The following is a 19,368-nucleotide window of genomic DNA, read 5'->3' as shown; positions in this document are numbered from 1 at the left end:
TAATAGGTCTTGAAAACTAAAGTTACATAGGCATGAAATTTGATTTGCACATTGATGCTATTAGGATATACCATATCTAATAATGGATTAATGACCCCGTGACCTTGCTCTAGCGCCACCATCAGACAAAGATTAGTATTTATTCAATGAATGTGACCCATTAACTGTGTCCTTATGGTATCTCCTGAGCAGCGACATACAGACACTACACCTACGGAGAACTTGCGTAATTGAACACAAGTAAAGGCTTTGACTTAGACGAATTGTGCATGGGTATGTTTTCGTCTGGATTCAAATATCCAGTAGATTGAATACAGATTTTTGTGACCTCATGGCCCGAGCTCTATAGCGCCACCTACAGCTTTCAGGCGATAGAGAATTGGATGTCCATTGTGACGGTCAGCCTGCTAAAATTTTTTGGAAAATACTTCCAGGCTGTGAAAAGGGCCTTACTTAGGTTAACTGTGTTACTTTACCCAAAGTGGAGCTAATGAAATCATCTGGCTTTGTAGGCTTTTCTGTTATTAAATGTGGTGGTGGGGGTTGGTGAGCAAAAAAGAAAAAAGAATGAAAGAAAGGAAAATGTCCATGTTCATTATGATATGCGAAATATAGTCCCATGCCCACTGAAGATAGTATCATAATCATATGTGCTTTAGAATTGATTATTTGTTTCTATGGAGTTAATGAGGAACTAGGTTTCTAATAAATATGCTTCTGCTTAGCAGCTAATATAGTAACAAAGAAAAATGGCTGACAGAGTTTATTCTTATCCTTGAATTAAGAATGGGAAGGGTGAACTGATTCCAAATGCCAATCACAGCCCAGACTCAGGCCACATGTCTGCCTGTGATGCTGCCTGTCGGTGTCTCATTTTGCATCAGGAGATGCCACGGCAGAAAGCTATAGCCTGCTCATGAGGCTAGGAGTCGGCCGGTTTATGCATTCTAATGAGCGCTCCCTGGGAAAAATATGCAAATTCATTTTGTCATCAAGAGGAAAATAGAGGACAGGAGAGCAGCAGATACAGGAGGGGCTTAAGGGAGGAGGGCACATGCAAGAGGCGGGATTGGGTGGAGGGGGATCTGTGTTTTCACGACTGTGTGTGTGTGTGCGTGTGAGTGTCAGTTGGGGGGGTGGACAAGAACAGGAGGTGTGAGAGCTGGGCTGTATTAGGGACATATGTAACCCCCTTCCCACCCCCCATCCAACCAACTCCACCCTTCTACTTCTCAAGAAGCCACATACAGAAGGGCTAAATAAATAAATAAACAAACAAATAAATAAATAAATAGTCAGCCTTGTTTAAAAAAAACAGATATATAGACTGGGATGAGGCAGAAATTTATACAGGCTAATATTTAAAAAAATAGTATCTCATTTGGACCCTTTGTGGCATATAAATCTGAAACAGAAGACAGAAGAGAAAATTAAGCTTATCAGTATACACTTTGACAGTCTTCCACTTGGTCTCAAATATTTTTTTTAACTATTATTATTATTATTATTATTATTATTAATTGATTAATTAATTAATTTTCCCATTTAGGAATATTGTAGGACTATGTTATTCTTGCTTTACAAATGTGAAAAGTTGCTTGGTCTTCTGTCTCATTTCAGTTTGAAATATATATTAGTTCTGTTGGTTCTGATTAACCAGGCTAAACCAGTTTAAAGTCATTATTAATGTGAGGTCAATGATCATCTAATAAAAGTACTATTATTAATAATAATCACATTACTAATAAGAACACAGAGCATGCAAAGTTTCTCAAAATGTTGACTCTACATACAAGAAAAAATATAAAAGCTTAGGTCTTTTGCATTTTATCAATGATATAATTATAAAATTCATGATAAAAAAATACGATTAAATTGTCCTTATCTAAGAGTTTACTGTATATTTATATATATACTATCTATAATATGTATTGTCGAAGAATATAATGTGTTTTCAAGGAAGAATAATGTTAGTCATTATTTTGGTGTCTCTTCTGATGTCATGTTTTTATGTTTGCGTGGACCCCAGGAAGAGTAGCCAAGCTAATGTTCTGCAACAGCTGATGTGTATCCTAGTTCAATCCGAGAAGATAAATTCTTTTAACGCTTTCATATACTCACTTTGATAAGCACTGATTTCATGGGCAGTGCCGGAAAAACCTACAGTACCAACATGAACAGTAACTTGAAGACAGGATGCTGCAGTTCACTTGAACTACCGAGTGGGGTCCAGCGGAACCATCGTCCGTCATCGGGGGAAGACAAAGGCCGCTGCACAACCGCCGGCGAACGGAAGGAGAACGTTTCTGACACGAACTGGCAGAATGGTGCACATGGACACTCAGGATTAATGAAAACTGCTCTTTGTGGATGGATTTCGCCGACCATCATCGTAATATAAAATCTAATTTAAATCTGGTATTGGTATGTATATATATTTTTTTTATTCACGAGGACTGAAAATAGACCCGGTAGCGTCCAGAATTTATTCCCGGGTTTAGGCTAATATGTTAGCATGCTAGCCGCCAGGTGCAGGGGCTGATAGTTTAGTTAGTCGATGTAGGCTTGTTAATTCTTTTGGTTTAAAAAGAAGTCATTATAACCTTAATGTCTTCACTAACAGTAGCTAATAGGGATATTATGCATCTTATTATATAATTGTACTCTTAAATGGAGTTAATCTGATGTAACGTTAATGTTACGTTATTGTCTCTGGAGATATCAGCTTTATACTGTACCCGTAACTGCCAGTGTCTCACTATATATATGTAATGCTAATTGTAAGACAAAACGTTGTGTTTATGTACTACGAACTGTTTTGAGTGCTGTTTTAATAGTTCTGTGCTCAGACTCCTGTGCTTCAGCCCAGGGGGCAGAGTAAACTGTAGCTGGCCTGGGGGCTCTACGTGTGTGCCTGTAAAGCATCAACTGTCTGTAACCCTTGTAATTAGAAAGCACTGCTTACACATTTAATCAATCATGTTAACATACATGCACTTACATTTGGACCCCAGTTGTATACAAATGTGGAGTAGGGATGGACAGCATGAATGATGTCTTGTATCATGATGTTAATGTATTTAATTTTCCAGAAATTCAAACTAGAAGCCCTTTCTAAAATATACTGACTTGAATAACTGACAAATCAAAGCACTTTATTGCATAGATTTAAACACCCTGTAAATCTGACATTTTCATATTGCGTTTTGCTCATTGCTTGCAAATATCCAGGGGTATTAAATGTGCACTATGTATTCTTGGGGAAAGAATTTTAATCGGTGGTGAAAAATCTCCATCGATTTGATTTTCAAACAAACTAAATAAACACACAGTCTTTGTTTTTAGGACTGTATAAACTGAATAAAGTACAATGCAGTTTTAATTTGTTTAAAGTTGCAGGACCCTGCCACTCTTCTATCTTAAAACAGTGTTCTTAGGGCATCATTCTCATCTGTGGACGGTTTGTTTATACAGTTGTGGAAAGAAATAAACATTTCTAGGTTTATATTATTACCTTATTAATAATGTAAATATTACATTTCAGAGTTTTAATTTATTTTCCCAAACTACGTAGTGCACTTTTTGTAGGATAAGTTATCAATGCATAAACAAAATAGGCAAATCCTTGGTATACAAATTGTCCTTGTCTAACTGTATCAGCTGTTAAGTAGAGTGTATTTCCATATATCTTCATAACTTTGTAGACATTGAGTAACATGCCTTTTGTGGTGCTCTATTTTTCTCCTCAGCTTCTTCGGTGGTGAGCCAGGTTGCAGTGACATGGTAATATTTTCTGAATGGCACCGGACAGCTATGGACCAGAAGAGCAGGAGTGGTTTGCCCATGACTGGTGAAGACACTGGTTTGGAGGTTTTGGCCTCACCACTGGCGGGGTATTTGGGAAAAGTCAGTAGAGCTCTTGTTCTCCTTTCACTGTTGTCACTTGCGCAAAGCTGAATTGAATTTGAAAAAGAACTGTGACTGGGCAGTGCCAATCCAAATTCAACAAAAGAAAACAAAACGGAAATCTTTGGTAGTAAAAGGCGAAAGTGTTTTGGTTTGAAGCTTGTAATGATGTGTGTGGAATCAAAGTAACTGAAACTGTGTACTACAGGTGGTTCACGATCAACTGCTTACTATTAGATGTCATGTATTTTTGATTGTTTTTGACACCTACTGATTCTTCTACAATTCCACTTCACTTGTGCCATTCAGCCTCACTAAACTGAACTAAACTCTCAGCAGCCTTTACTCTAACTTGTATGCTCTACATCTGCAAGGTAAATAAATCTAAATCTTCATAATTTTCTTTTGTTCCTCTAATGCATATGTACACATAAGTATTTAAATGTGATTGGAAGAATATATAGAGAGAGGCTGATATGTAGCAGTGAAGGCAGTAAAAGAAATGTATGCAAGCTAAAATTTAATGTGCACAAAGTTCTAAAATTAAATAGTTGCATGTTCTTTAAAATTGTTTGTCATCTTAGGTTTGAATTGGAAATAATGAAACGACTCTTTTTTTTTTTTTTTTTTGAGAAGGTCTGTGGTCTTTATTAACACCATATTTCTCTTTTTTCCATGTTCTTTTTAAAGGTTCAGGAAAGAGCCGCTTCACTGGAGAATTGTCCCTGGTGTACTTCAAAGGGCTTGACCTATGCTCTGCGCTCTTACCGCATCAACCTCCAGGAGTCAATCACCCTCTGCACGAACCCACAGGTAAGTCCCAGTAGTGCTGTGACACACACACAACCAACTTAACGGCCATGTATTATGTCCTTTTCAAGGTTCTTTACTTGTCACATCCACACAGCATACTTTACAATGTGCAGTGAAATGCACTGTAGGCCCTCCTGGATTAGTTTAGCTTGGCAAGATTAAAAGAAAGATACTAATGAGATGTAGAGATCAAGAGAAAGGTAGAACATACAAATGTTATATTATGTATACATAATTAAGATGGAAAGGAGATCAAAATGTGACATCTGTCTTGTTAACCTTTCTGTATCCATTCCCACATAGTGCCTTTTCCCTCTGGTCAGCCGGTCCTTGGAGAATGTTTTGGCTAGCTTGGATCCCGTGCAGCCCACTGTTGGGACGAAAAGAAAAAATGCCTCTGCACTGGAAAAGGATCAGTCTATTAAACCTGCACGCAAACGTCTGCGATCGAGTGAAGTCGACAGTCTTGGACCACAATGTACTCCTGACACACTTATCAGCCAAGCAGATCCTGGCACTGTAAACATTGTCAGTAATGGCCAACATGCTGGACCCAAGACAGATGGTGAAAAGGTAAATGGATACCAAAAGGATTCTCCAGTTGCAGAGACAACAGGATGGGACTCACAAGATGAGGATTATATTTTGGACAAGGAACCAGAGAATGCTGCTTGTACAGATGGTTCTGCTCTTCCTTCACACTTGGTCGCAGATGGACACCCGCAGTGCTCCGATGGGGGTGAGCCTGCGCTGTCTCCTCACTGTGGTTCTTTTGGTAAATCAGCAGTAGTGGATGACTTGAGATGCTGCAGTCTAGACTCTGGTCTGTCCTTACCCACAAAAGAGGACATTCGTTCAGCTGAGGTCGATACTCCATTGCCTCACACAGCAAGGATGGGACAGAAATCAGATGCTGCAGGCGTTACCACATGTATGGGCATACTAGGCATTAAATCACAAACTGAGAATTTGTCCTGTTCTACTAAAACAGAACCGGAAGACCTTGTACCTGTTTCGAATCAGTTTTTCTGGAGCAACAGCAACAACCTGTGTTGGCTGGACTCACTGCTCGTTGCTCTGGTAAACTGTAAGACCTTGAAGAAGTGTAAACCTAATGATGAGCCTCAGCGGTCGTCTGTCTGGCAGCTGATGAGAGGATATGAAGATGTTTGTGCGACCATACAAGCCCATCAACAGCCTGGCAAAGGTAGGTTAAACATTCAATTAACAGAGCTGTGTGTGGTATCTTTATTTTATTATATTGCATCTAAAATCAATAGAAAGTTTGTATTATTAAATTTCCTCTTTGCTTCTGTTCTTGTTTGTAAAAACACACTAATCTTAAACTACTTGCATCACTGAAAGAGCTGACTCACTTATGTTTTCATACTTTCTGTATCTGCTATGCAAATTGTTTTGGTGTCAGTTGCCCATGGCCCATGTTCTTTTTACATGGATGACTGAGTTAGCTTCATTTGATCATTGATGACACACAAATCTGGATGTTTCAGTTCTTCAGAAGGATTAAAAGGAATCTGCAGCTGCTGTCTAAGTAAAAAGTCCTTAATCCCAACAATGAAAAAGTTCAGAATGGTTAACAGCTAGCTGGATCATGACAAAGATGTTTTAGGGAAAACCATTATAGCCATTTTCAAAACATAACTTTTCTGAAAGGACTGATGGTTTTAGATAAGGTGTAGATCCTTCAGCATTTTTTATGAATGGGTGGTGTATTATTGATTATATTCATGTAATGTAATGTAATGTAATGTACACACTGAAGAGTTGAATACCTACGTATGGATAAATACAGGGCATATTTTCATTATCACTTAATCTGCTGATTATCACTTAATCTGCTGATTATCTTTCACAATTTTCTAATTGGCTTATTGTTGCAACTCTAAATACACAACAAAATAGAATAATACCCTTAAAAACAGAACCAACCCTGAAGAGAAAGATGTGAACTTTTTGACCGTTAGACACTGAAAACATGGCATTTGATATTATGATGGAGTTTTGTCCTTCGAACAGTAAAATGTATGAGATTAACTTGCATCATATACACACATGGATTAAAACAATAAATAGTATTGAATTGGAGTTTACTTTTAACTACAGGTAAAATTTGTTAAAATTTAGCCATGCAATTAAATCTTGTTCACCTTGAACTCAACATCATTGTCTGACCACATTCACTCATTATAAATTCTATAACAACTATTGGTGTGGAAACTTTGTGCAGTACAATGTAGAAGGAAATGACATCAGTAACAATAATTGAGGTGGTGGCAGATGTTTGAGAGGTGGATACATCAAATACAGGGTGCATTAAACTGAAAGTCTGCATGGCTGGATACCACAAGGGATAATTGAGGCAACATTTTGTTTTTGTTTGTTGGCAGGAAATTAAGACATTATGGACTAGCACTAATCTTAATGCCATCTGACTGTAAATATAGCACTGCCATCAACGAACATTTGCAGATCTTATCGTCTAAAAAGCATTTTAAGTTCATTTACTGGTGAATAATCTTTTCATTATTATAGTAAAATGCAATGTTTTATGTGCAGTTCACTTATCTGAAGTTGTCTCTGTCTAGATGGCGTTGTGGGGGTGCCAAATCATGTGCTGCAGATGGCCAATGCAGACCTACAGAGCCTCAGGATGTCAGTCTTCAAACTACTGCAGCCCAAGCTGCACTGCAAACTGGGTAAGCACAGACACTGAAGACACACCCTGAATTAGCCTGAAACTAAAATAAATTCAATTTGTCTGACAATTGACCCACATTGTCTAGATGCAATTCAAGACGTTTATACTGTTGATCAGACCTATTCAGAAGGTGGCCCATGTGCCAAATGCGGCCTTTTTGTTAGCAGGTATGTTAGCCCATTCATTATTTATATCTGTTGCTAAGCACAAAAATACTCCTATTTCATTTTAAAGTTTTAACCCCGGTTGTTTAAGGAGAGGGAACAGGCGAGAATCAACCTACTCCTAAGATTGAAAAGGTGCATAGTTATTTTTCTGTGCTTTTGTATAAATAATGTTTCTTTATCAATTGTGAATACTAATCAGCAAAGCGGAGAAAACAAAATTAAAAGTACATTTAAATTCTGAGCTTTACAGGTCAGACAAGGGGAATGTAAATGTCTGGCCCCTTGGCACTTTATGTTCTTTCAAATCTGGCCCTCCTAATAAAGTAATTGAACTGACCTGCTGTAGGTGCAGCTTTATCAACGACTGATCAATGATCGTAAAAAATCAGAATATAGGCAGCCAAAAAGTAGTGTCAACAAATCAGGAGATAATACAACTTGTCGTATACAAACCGGAATCCAAAAAAAGTTGTAACGATGTGTAAAACATGAATACAGCAGAACGTGATCGTTTGTTAATCCTTGTACTCAGTACAAAGACAATATATTTAATGTTTTAATGCATTCAATGCTTCAATGATTTTTGTAAATACTATGTGGTTATTCTGAATTTGATGCCAGCATCTTGTTTCAAGCTCGTTGGGACAGGGGCAACAACAGACTGGGAAAGTTATGGAATGCTCTAAAACACGTGTTTGGAACATTTAATAGGTAAACAGGTTAGTTGGTAACGGGTGATATTATCATGATTAGGTGTGAAAAGGAACATCCTGTAAAGACTCGGGTGTTTAAAAGTAGAGCCCGACCGATAAAGGATTTTTAAGGCCGATACCGACACAAATATTTGGTGATTTTAAAAATCTGATATTACGATATATCGGCCGATATATATATATATAAAATCCTGAAACGCGTAGCAAAACATAAACAGGTAACATTAGTTATATGTAGTTATTTATGAGTCCTCACTGAAAAAATATGATAATGCAGTTTAAAAATAAACTTGTTTGCTTTATTGTCACAACAGAACAGAGGAACATCAAAATGACTAGCTAAGTCAGTTTCACTCTCGGCTCATGTAACAGCAGCAAAACTGGACATGGTAGTCACAGCGTGAGATTGTCCTCTGGTGGAAAAACAACAACACTCATAACATTGCTGCGTTTCGTCTGTTTTTATTTTATTTTTTAAATATTAATTTATCGGCCATTATAAATGCCGATACCGATAGTTTGGAAAATGCCTAATATCGGCCAGCCGATGTATCGGTCGGGCTCTATTTAAAAGTGAGGATGGGACAAGGTTCACCACTTTGTGGAACACATGATTGTTTAAAAGACATTACGACATCTGCTCGAGAACACTTCATAAAACCGTTTACTGTTAACACAGTTTGATTGCAAATGATTGCATTCTGTTGTTTTTTTTAATTGGCTAACTTTCTAAATTTCACTAAATTTCACTCTAAATTTCTAAATAGTTTTAGAAATGTACATTATTCTGAATGAGTGTGTGTCATACCTGCGGTTTATTCTGTGTGCACTTGTCCTATTCAAAATACATTGTGATTGTAACTGACGAGAAAGGCAAGAGAAGAAGAATTTGAGTCTCGTCTTGCCCTTAAACAACATGAACAGCAGACTGTCCCACACAGCTGTAGTGAATTGAATAGATTTAGAATTTAAACTGTATGTCTGACGCCACCAGCACTGATAGAAATCAAGTGTTCAGGAACAATACGCACACACTGCTCAGCTACTTTGAGCGAAGGAGAGATGTCTGGGTGAATGTTTTTCAAACTGAACAACACAATGCTCCGAGATCCCCTCAAGCCTTTGCTTCATGAATATTAGATTTCATTAAGGGTTATAGATCACAGTTACAAAAAGAAGTATTTAAAGGAGTAGTCAATGTTTTTATGGCATGTTTCTTCTGCAGAAAAGAATCGCACAGCGTATACACAATGTCAGTAGGGCTGCAAACGGCTAAAATGCTTAAATGTTTTGATATATTATGCCTTTAGACATTTGGCATCTCTCCTGCTGTTGTACTGACACATGAATTGTGGTTTCGTTTCCAAAGCAAGAGTTAATCTTTGAGTTTCATAACAGAAATTGACGAGTCTGGACATGCAGATTTCTCGTTTGGTTGCAGCCAAATCTTTACGTTGTGTGTGGTTGTCTCTTTTGTAAACTTAGTATAGAGCAGGAGGCAGGGATAGCAGTGCAGACACAGTTTAGGCAGAAGAGAGATTTATGTGTGTGAACACACGTGAATTTTGCCCACACCTCATCCACAGATAAAATCTTAAAAATTACCTGGTTCATGAAGAGTTAACTGCAGCTTCTGTCAGCACTTGTACCTGTGATAATGCTCTAACTGCTGCATGTTTGTGCTTTCCAGGTCAGAGGGAAACTCCAGTGTTTGCCTTGCCGCTTCTGCTCACGATGGACTCCTGGGTGGAGCCTCTCTTCCAGTCGACTTTTCACTGGGTGTTCAAGTGCGGAGAATGCAAAGCTGACTCAGAAGAAAGGTAGATGACAAAGTACATGATGATAAAAAAAAAAAAAGGGGGGGGGGGGGGGGGGGGGTTTGCATTTTTTCTTGAAATCACAGAGAAAGTAATGATTTTGTGACTAAATACTCCCCCTCAGGTTTGTTTGGAGAAGGAAAAGGAAGCATATAAAGTAGGGATGTCCCGATCAGGTTTTTTTTTTTTTACCCCGATCCCGATCCAAGTTATTTGATATTTATTAATCCGATACTTAGCCCTTATATTTTCCTAGAAAATACAGCTGCATTAAGAAAAAAATCACCTGCATCCAAGCTGTTCCTTAATAGGTTTTTTTATTTTGTTGAAACCAAGTAAATACTTTCATATGGCTCTTTCTTATACTGCATATGCTATTGCAACATTGGTTTTCATTAGTTTTTTGAACAAAAACAACCAAGTAAACAAAGTCAATAACTAAACCCGCTGGTTATCCAGAGCGATGAATTCAGTTACCTTCTCTGTAATATTTTTGGCCATGAAGCTGTCTCGAGGACATTTCTCTTTCTTTTTGAAAGTATCTGCAAGTCTTTATTGCTTCGGTGCCTTTGCCTGTATTGCATGAGTGAACTCGTTATATTCCTTTGAGTGTTTGTTTTTAATGCGCCGTATCAAATTTGTAGTATTAAATGCAGCTCTTTTGTTACCCCCTCAAGAAAACGGTCATATTTCAGATGTTACATGTCGCCGTTGGACTGCTTTCGCTTTCTAACTTAAAATATTTCCACACTGCAGACATTTTATCCACAGGGTTGCTAGAGTAACGTTACGTGCGCATCTGTGTTCTGCCACAAATTCTGCTCCATTTACGACAGCTGACGTAAAAATAATCGGGCTTGGGTCCACGTTCAAAATTGCCGATCCCGATAAGTGAACAATGCCCATATCGGCCCCGATCGGGACATCCCTAATATAAAGTAATGAATCATTGAAGACAAGTTGGTGTAAAATCCTTGTAATAAGAGGCTTTTTTCTTTAATCTCTTAGCACACTGGCCCATTTATTCACAAGTGACTGTGAACAGTGGATTGTTGATTGATATCTAGTAATGACTTAACACTCTCAGTTCATTAAGTTTTGGTAATTTGCAAAATGTTTGATGGAGAATAAAACATGGCCATTTTAGAGATTTTTTTTGCTAGTAGTAGAAAAATCTCTTCAGGGTAACAGTGCACGGTCTTAAATTGGTAATATGATTTAAAATCATGCTTCCACATACTGATTGGCTCCTACAATGACTGTACAAACTTGGACACCTTACATTGTGCTGTTGTCATTTTAGACAATATACCTTATTGTAAAACTACGAAGTATCCTCCCTCTGTATCATATCTTTGTCACAAGCGTTTGATAACCACATTTGAGGAATCGGTGCCAAAATGTGTGTGTATATTGGAAGATATGTTGATATTAGGATTTTTTGACTCTCTGATATCAGCATCAATCCCAAAAATTGAGTGTCGGTTGGGTGTCAGACATCATCTTGGGCTTTGGGAAAAATTCATTGACATTTTAAAAAACAAACAAAAAAATTCTGACATTTTATAGAAAAAAATAAACTAGTTGAATATTTCATGAAAAATAATTGACAATTGGTCGACAATGAAATGAATTGTCTGTTCAAGCCCTACTTGAGGGTGTTGAATATAAAATGATGAATAAAAGAGAGAACCAGTTGCTCAGATTGGAGAACCAGAAGCTATTAACTTGTTAAACGATTGATTTATGGACAAAATTGGCGTTTCTTAATTTTCTGTTATCAGACTTATTTCAGATAACTTAATCTTCTGTTTATTAGGATCAGTTGACCACATTATTAAATGAGAACTCGGCCACTGATGACACACAATTTCTTCCAGCTCTGTCGAGCGTGCTCATCTCTTGTGAAAATGTGCTAAACCTAAATGTATTATGTGCTGTGATTTTCAGGAAAATGAAGACTCTCCCTACCTTCACAAATATTTCCCCTGATTGGCGCCCTCTACATGCCGTTCACTCAGCCCCGTGCAATATGTGCTGTAAGAAGAATCAGAGGAGGACCATGATGCTGGAGAGGTAAGAATAAAACTGTTGAAAACAGAGGTTTCACTGTGAGTACTAGCTGTCTTGGAATTCTCAATTTGATAAGTAAGTTTGACTCCATTTATTTTAGTGGTGTGATTATAGTCAAATCTAACCGCCATTTCCATAGTTTATGACCCCTGCTCCTCGGAAATGATCATACAGTATGGTAGTTGTTCGATTCGATTACGATTCTCGATGCATCGTGATGCATCTCAGTGTATGGCATCCTCAGTGATCTATATTACTGCACATGGCTACTTTTTCATCATTTAAATTCCCCTTTCATTCAGAAAGTCCTTCCAACAATCAGTCTCAGTCCACAAAATAAAAGCGGCGTCCTTTCAATACATAAACATTACAAACACAAAACATTTATCCATCTGCAGTGCCTTACACGTTTGTTGTAATCTACAATAATATTGTTTTCACATAAGATAAGGCATTTATTGATTCTACTGCACACACCTCTCAGAGTTGGACAGCAGAGTTGACAACGCCTCCTCAGATTTTGACTGATTAGCTGGGCTTGCTTTAACAGTTATTATTTATGGCTGTAGATGTTAGCTTCAAGTGAAAATGGCCAACGTGATTAGTAATTGTTATCAGGCAGAAATCACGCTCAGTGTGGGTCTCATCAGGTTCATGGTTCAACAGCAAGTTCATAAAATCCGATACGTGCCTCGATGTTCATTTAAAAAAATACACAACAACGTTTGTTTTTTTTATCAATCGCAGATGATCTCTGCCTCCCTCCGACATACCTCCTAACTAAGTAAAGTTAGCCACAGTTCAAAGCATGGGAGCAACTTTGCGACGGAACTTTATTGTCCAGCTGAGGCGGGACAATCAACAACCAACATAAGCTGCAGACTCTTGATTATGCTCTGTCCCTGCATCGATGCAGAATCTTTCACGTCCTCATTGCGATGCATCCTAATATCGAGAGGATCAACCATTGATTGTCCAGTTGTTTGATATAAAAGTACAAACATTTATTTTCAAGGCCAGCAGAAAAACGGAAGCACCTCCACAGCCCACATTAACTAATGAACTACCTACCGATGTAGAGCCAGAGAACACTGTGTCTTCAAGTGGCTGTAACTGTTTGAAATGACCAGTTAATCATTACTCAACTCGGGTTGATGTCTACCAAATTGGCATATTATGCTGTCCACCATGAAACATGTGATGGACGATGACATTGTTTTTTAGGGGTTTTCAGGGGCTCTACAGTGTGTTTCTGTATTTGACGGAGTGTGTCTCATCAGAGTTGCTGTAAGTTTACCTCTTTAGTCACTGCTGCTTCCCACTGTTGCTCTGATAGTGACCTCCATCTGTCTCACCCGGCCAAGAAAACTGTCGCCTGTCGCGGGAACAGTCACAAGGGAACAGGCAGATCAACTCTCACATCCCTGCCGGCCATATGTCCGATATACATCCTTGTGCAGGGTTTAAAAGTGCCTCTGCACCACATTTCCTTGATTAAGCTGTGTTCAGTCTAGACAGGTTAAAACAAAGTTAGCTGACTAGCTATAAAAAGGGAGGTTAAACTAAGAACATGCAAATAACGGCATGATTAGTCCTGTATACACTGCATCGGTTACTTTTTAATTGGATGTAACATTGCCAACATGTATTGTCCTTGTATTGTTTAAGAAAATAGAAAAAAACAGGACATGGCGATTGAGCAGCAACAAAAACTTTTTTTTATATTCTCTCCCACATTTCACAACGCCTACCTTTTCGGCAACTCTGAGGGGGCACGGTGCTTTTTGTGCGCTCTCTGGTGAGGGGGAGATGTTACGATAGTAGAGAACGATGCCACCTTTCATTGGCACAACCCTACTGCCCACAATTAAATATAGAATATAATTATAATAAAACACATATTTCAAAAACAACACATCTGTGTATTAGCAGGAGTCGTAAACTTTGGCTCAGTCCCACCATGGCGTACACTTTTCCACCCGTTTAACCCAACTTTTGCTTTGTGTTTTGTCTAGACTGCCTCCAGTGTTTATGCTGCACTTTGTAGAGGGGCTTCCTGACAATGACGTCAGAATCTACACCTTCACCTTCAAGGGGAAACGCTACTCCGTCACCACTGTCATACAGTACAATCAGCAGCTGAAGCACTTTGTCACCTGGATTCGTAATTCTGATGGTAAGTTTCTAAAGATGGATTCTTTAATTGTTCATTACTCTTTGGTAGAGGTGGGAAGTAACAAAGTACACATACTTCATTACTTTTACTTTTACTCCCTACATTTTAACACAAATGTCCGTACTTTTTACTCCTTCAATTTTCAAAATAGGCTGGTTACTTTAGTTTTAATTCAATTAAGGGGAATTATAGATTATTTACCATGCTGTTCCAACCTAAATTGTCGGTATTTGACGTCCTGGCAGTGAGACTCAACAATCAACTATTTTTCTGGTGCGTTTACAAACGGCTCAGACAAATCCTTCTGATTCTACCATTAGATTTATAGTAGTGTTTGAGTTATGTTGTATTAATATGACTTGAGCTTCAGTTAACTTTGCAAAGAACTGGCCGGTAGAAAAAAGAAATTTGTCTTTTTTTACACAAGTATCTGTACTTCTACTTGAGTAAAGAATGTGTGTATGTTTGCCACCTCTGGTTTTCGCTGGTTTGACATGTTTATATTTAATAAAAAATAATAATTGATGTGACAGGTAAACGATACTGTTGCCAGTGACTTTGCTAAAATCAACAATTGATTAGCTTGCAGTTGCAGCCTGGTTTGCATGCTGTTATGTGTTGTAGTATTTTAAAATGGAAGTCAGAGGACAAAGAACTTGTTTTTAGGATTAATCCATTAGCTATATTTACACACAACCACTGGAGCAAATAGTTTAGTCACATGAATTTTTATTCCTCCATGTTGTATTTTGCCAACAGCACATTCTGCTGGACAATTCATGCAATGTTAATATACAGGAAACAACAGCTTGTTTCATTTATAGAATGTATCTGTAGCTTTCCACATTTTATCTGTTTTATTTTTAGTCTGCGTTATGTTTTGCAATTATATTCTCCTCTATGTGCTGTTATCTTAGCAAAGATGCTCATGTAAAAGAGATAATTAGTCTTAAGTGATGAATTTTCTCAGTTAAACAAAGCTCTTCTTCTTCTTCTAAGTGTTATTATTAGGCATTTGTCATATAAAATCATTGGGTGATAATTATGGTTGAATCAATAATTAATCAGCTCTGACTGGTTGTTAGATTCTCATAACAAATATCATATAAACCATCTTCATGTGCTGTTTTTGTGTGTAACCATGTGTTGTGGTACCTGCTCCTCACAGGATCCTGGCTGGAATATGACGACTTGAAACATCCAGACTGTAAGACCCATCAAATTTTCCCAGTCCCTGCCGAGCAGATCCACGTTGTCTTCTGGGAGGTGGAGGAGGACAAAGAGCCTCCAGCCTGTTCTCCATCCAGCACTTTTGTTGAATCTCCTCCACCTAAAAATAAGTTGAACCCCAGTCCAAGTGACTCGATAGTGGATGAGCCATGTGATGGCACTCTGGATCACTCTACTCTCATGTCTCACAACGACACCGACATCGTCTGTGCACTCTCTGCATCCGAAGACGGCAGCAACATCATAGACACAACAGTAACAGCCGGTGTTGATGCATCAATAGGTTCCACAACGCTGCTCGACACCTTCGAGGGCCTCACACATAATGACATCATTACACTCACACTGGTCGAGGTAACGGTTGATTCAGAAATGCACCCTGGACAAACTCAGGATTTGAGTGCTCCCAGCAGGAGTGAAATCATTGACTCTACACCGGATAGCTCCTCCACTGTAACAGGTGTTGAAGAGTCTCACGGTCCTAATGTTGAGCCCCCCACCACCTCCAACTCATCTGAAAATGACAATGACTCGTCTAGTGATCCCACATTTGTGCCTGATGGACGAGGGAGAGGAGTTGGCAGAGGGAAAACCGTTGCCAGACAAACGGGTAAAAAGGCAGCCTCGACCAAAGCAACTCCACATATTTCACCACCTGCATCATCAGAGTCCTCCAAAGAAATCAGTAACAAACCTGCTCCCGGTGCTGCTCAGGATGCCACACCACGTGTTGAAACTACACAGCAAGTGTCCCCCGTGTCTTCTACTGACACCCTACTCTTACCCACTAGTCAGGAAAATCCCATAATGCAGCCAAAGTCAATGCAGAGTAGCCGCTGGTCTTTCCTGCTAGATAAACACCCACTAAACCCAGTTCACAAGCCGACTGATAAACCCATCCCCACCCCGGCCACACAAGTGAAGCCCACACCTCCTTCTCATTCCACCCCCAACCCTGTTAGAAGACAGCAAATTTCCAGTGGACTCTTGCCTAAACCACCGCTCAAGACGGAGGAGAGCGAGGGTCTCCCGCTGAAAGCTGCAGAAATGTACGACGCGTTCGGCGCAAAGAGCTCAAACGCCAAGGGCCCGCTGCTAGCATCCCCTGCACTCATCAGTGGCAACTCAAAGCTGTCTCAACCCATAACTTCCAAGCAGAACACTGTGGTGGTGTCAGGTACATCACTGTTGATGCCTCGAGCAAAGGGGCTGCCTGAAATATCCTCCTCAAACAAATGCAGCAGCAAGTTGTCGAAGGTTCCTCCAGGTGTCAGCGCCACTGAAGCCCTCAGGTACAAGCTGATGAAGAAGCTGAAAGCAAAGAAGAGGAAGCTCGATAAGCTGAATAAAATGTTGGGTCAACAGGGTGGAGCAAGACTCCAACCTGACAGCACTGACCTGGGCTCTCCTAACACCGTCACTTCCAGCACCTACGACAGCTCCATCTGCGACGACTTCTTTTCGGACCTGCTCTCACCGGCAACCACAGCCAGCAACCTTTCCCCTGACAGCACCGGCTTCCTTGAGATGCTCGCCAGCGGGCAAGATGGAGGCGACCAGTTGGACGGCGCGGCAGGTGCTGTGTTGCAGGTGAACACTTGTCCGAATGTACCCCACAACGAAAACTTCCTGGAGGACTTCCTCCTGCAGGCTGTGGCTGAGAGGCCGTCGGAGATGGAGACGGAGGCACTGAGTGAACTTTTGATTTAAATTGTGGGGGTGGATGCTTGAAGCACAGATAACCTTGACTTGGTATCATGAGAAAATTATGCAAAATTCGTTTTCACCTTATCTATCTTACAATGTCAGCCTGAAGCAGCCTGTTTCACATGAAAATGCAAGTTTAAAATAGTGAAGCGATTTAATTTAGATGAGTTATTTGAGTTTATATGTATGTGAAGTGATGCACAGTATGTTGAACCTGGGGTTACGTTTGTAAACTGTATCTTGAACGTTTTTCTGCAAGTTTGGCACTTATGTATGTCACTGGGTTGTATGAAGCCATAGTGTTAACAGTCAAAGCTGTTGGTTAGCTCTGTTTTGTTATTTTGACAAGTCACTTGAAAATTCCCATGGATTTTTATATTTTTGTCATAAATACTTCCAATGATTGGTTTTCGCTGTACAAAATGTTTGAATTTCTGTGAAATTTAGGAAAATGTGTTTGCAATTTTGCCAAAACAATGTTCATAATAATAAGGCCTCAACAAGCCTCCTCATAGGGGAATAAAATATTAAAATTAAAATGATCATTTTTTAAAACATATTTAAAGTCCCTGTGATGACTTGTTTGAATTCATTCAGGTACCCAGACTGTAGCTTACTTTTTAGCTCAAGAGCAGAGCTGTTGTGGATTCCGACATATGTAATTTAAAGATGAACAGTGTGAATGAAAAAAGGCGTTTTCGAAGAATTATTTATATATAATTATTATGCAGACTTTTTCTCTGATCAGTGTATAGATATAGTCAATCTGGTGATGTGGAGCAAGATAACCTAAAAGAAAAATTAAGTGATTGAAATCTCCATTTCCATAGTTGGCAGGCAAACACGTCTCCGAAGTAGGACCCATAAATGATTGTTTTCAGAACAATATGTAGTGTTGGTGTAATTGCCAGGTGTTTCGTAATTGTTTTCACAGCACAGCAAACAAAAGAGTATTGTCTCTTAATTTGACAGCCTGCATTTAGTCCAAATTATCTCCTCCTTTGGTATCTTTAAACAAAATTTAGATCACATACAGCACAACTACTAGTAGTTTGACTTGTCTGCCTTAACCATACACATCTCAATTCATATTGCCTTTAAAGATCAAGTAACACGTCTATACAGCTGACTACGAGCCACCTAGTGGCCGATGTTTGAGAGTGGCCACCAGTGTGTTACATCAAGATAAGCTACCAACCATTAGATACACACATGCTGTATAAATAAGGTTCACAGTGCTTCATATCAGTATGGGTGGTATTTTAAAGATCAAAAGAGACGTTCCCATACCGGGAGTCGAACCCGGGCCGCCTGGGTGAAAACCAGGAATCCTAACCGCTAGACCATATGGGACGCGTTCATCTTCGCCGTCATCACATCTTTTAAAGCGACAACATGGTATATCGTGTGGCCTGTACTGTTTTTTTAGGTTGCGAAAACAAGGACACGCTCGCAAACATTGAGCTCAGTCAGTACCATAAACTCTTGCAGTGTTTACCTTCTGTACTATCTCGTTTGATAATACTTAGCATTGTTAGCATCGTTTCCTGTTGCTAGTGAGCTAGCCCCTCAGTTAGCTAACGCTAGCTAACCTTAGCTAGCAACAGCAACATGAATCATTGTGGACTACACAGCATTTGTTATGATGAATAAATAGGCTACATTAATTAAATTAAGAGCTATCTTATACTAGTGAGAAACATCTGCATAATACATTACATTAGCATAAAGCTATAGCCTAAGTAAATTAGCCATTTGATATCTCTTTATGTTTTTAAATTATGAATTGATAATTACATTTTCAAAGGAATTGCTTAACTAATTTTAAGCTATCCATCTCTGCCCAATTGAATTTATGACATCTTTATGCAATGTATTATTAACTATATTAATTGTACCAGCTGGCAATGATGGAATGTAACCTACACTTACTCAAGTAGTGTACTTAAGTACAGTTTTGAGGTACTTGTACTTTATTTGGGTATTTCCATTTTCTGGTATTTATACTTCCATTCCTTTACATATTGGAAGCAAATATTGTACTTTT

At 38.9% G+C, this 19,368-nt stretch overlaps 1 protein-coding gene across 2 annotated transcripts; it reads left to right on the top strand.

The window, feature by feature from the left end:
- The first annotated feature begins 2,272 nt into the window (after positions 1-2,272).
- On the top strand, positions 2,273-17,880 carry uspl1 (ubiquitin specific peptidase like 1). 2 transcript variants are annotated; one of them, XM_084373968.1, is made up of 9 exons: positions 2,273-2,424; positions 3,750-3,906; positions 4,597-4,719; positions 5,023-5,926; positions 7,326-7,436; positions 10,009-10,138; positions 12,086-12,211; positions 14,224-14,384; positions 15,553-17,880. In XM_084373968.1, the coding sequence occupies exons 2-9, from the start codon at positions 3,781-3,783 to the stop codon at positions 17,322-17,324; spliced, it is 3,453 nt and encodes a 1,150-aa protein (XP_084230094.1). In that variant the 5' UTR covers positions 2,273-2,424; positions 3,750-3,780; the 3' UTR covers positions 17,325-17,880. The 2 variants fall into 2 exon arrangements, with proteins under 2 accessions (XP_084230094.1, XP_084230095.1); XM_084373969.1 differs by lacking the exons at positions 2,273-2,424; positions 3,750-3,906 and adding an exon at positions 3,959-4,280.
- Positions 17,881-19,368: the final 1,488 nt, after the last annotated feature.

This window comes from Pagrus pagrus (genome assembly GCF_965226575.1).
Source record: "Pagrus pagrus genome assembly, chromosome: 14".
Lineage (NCBI taxonomy): Eukaryota > Metazoa > Chordata > Actinopteri > Spariformes > Sparidae > Pagrus > Pagrus pagrus.
This window is presented reverse-complemented; position numbering and strand designations above follow the sequence as displayed.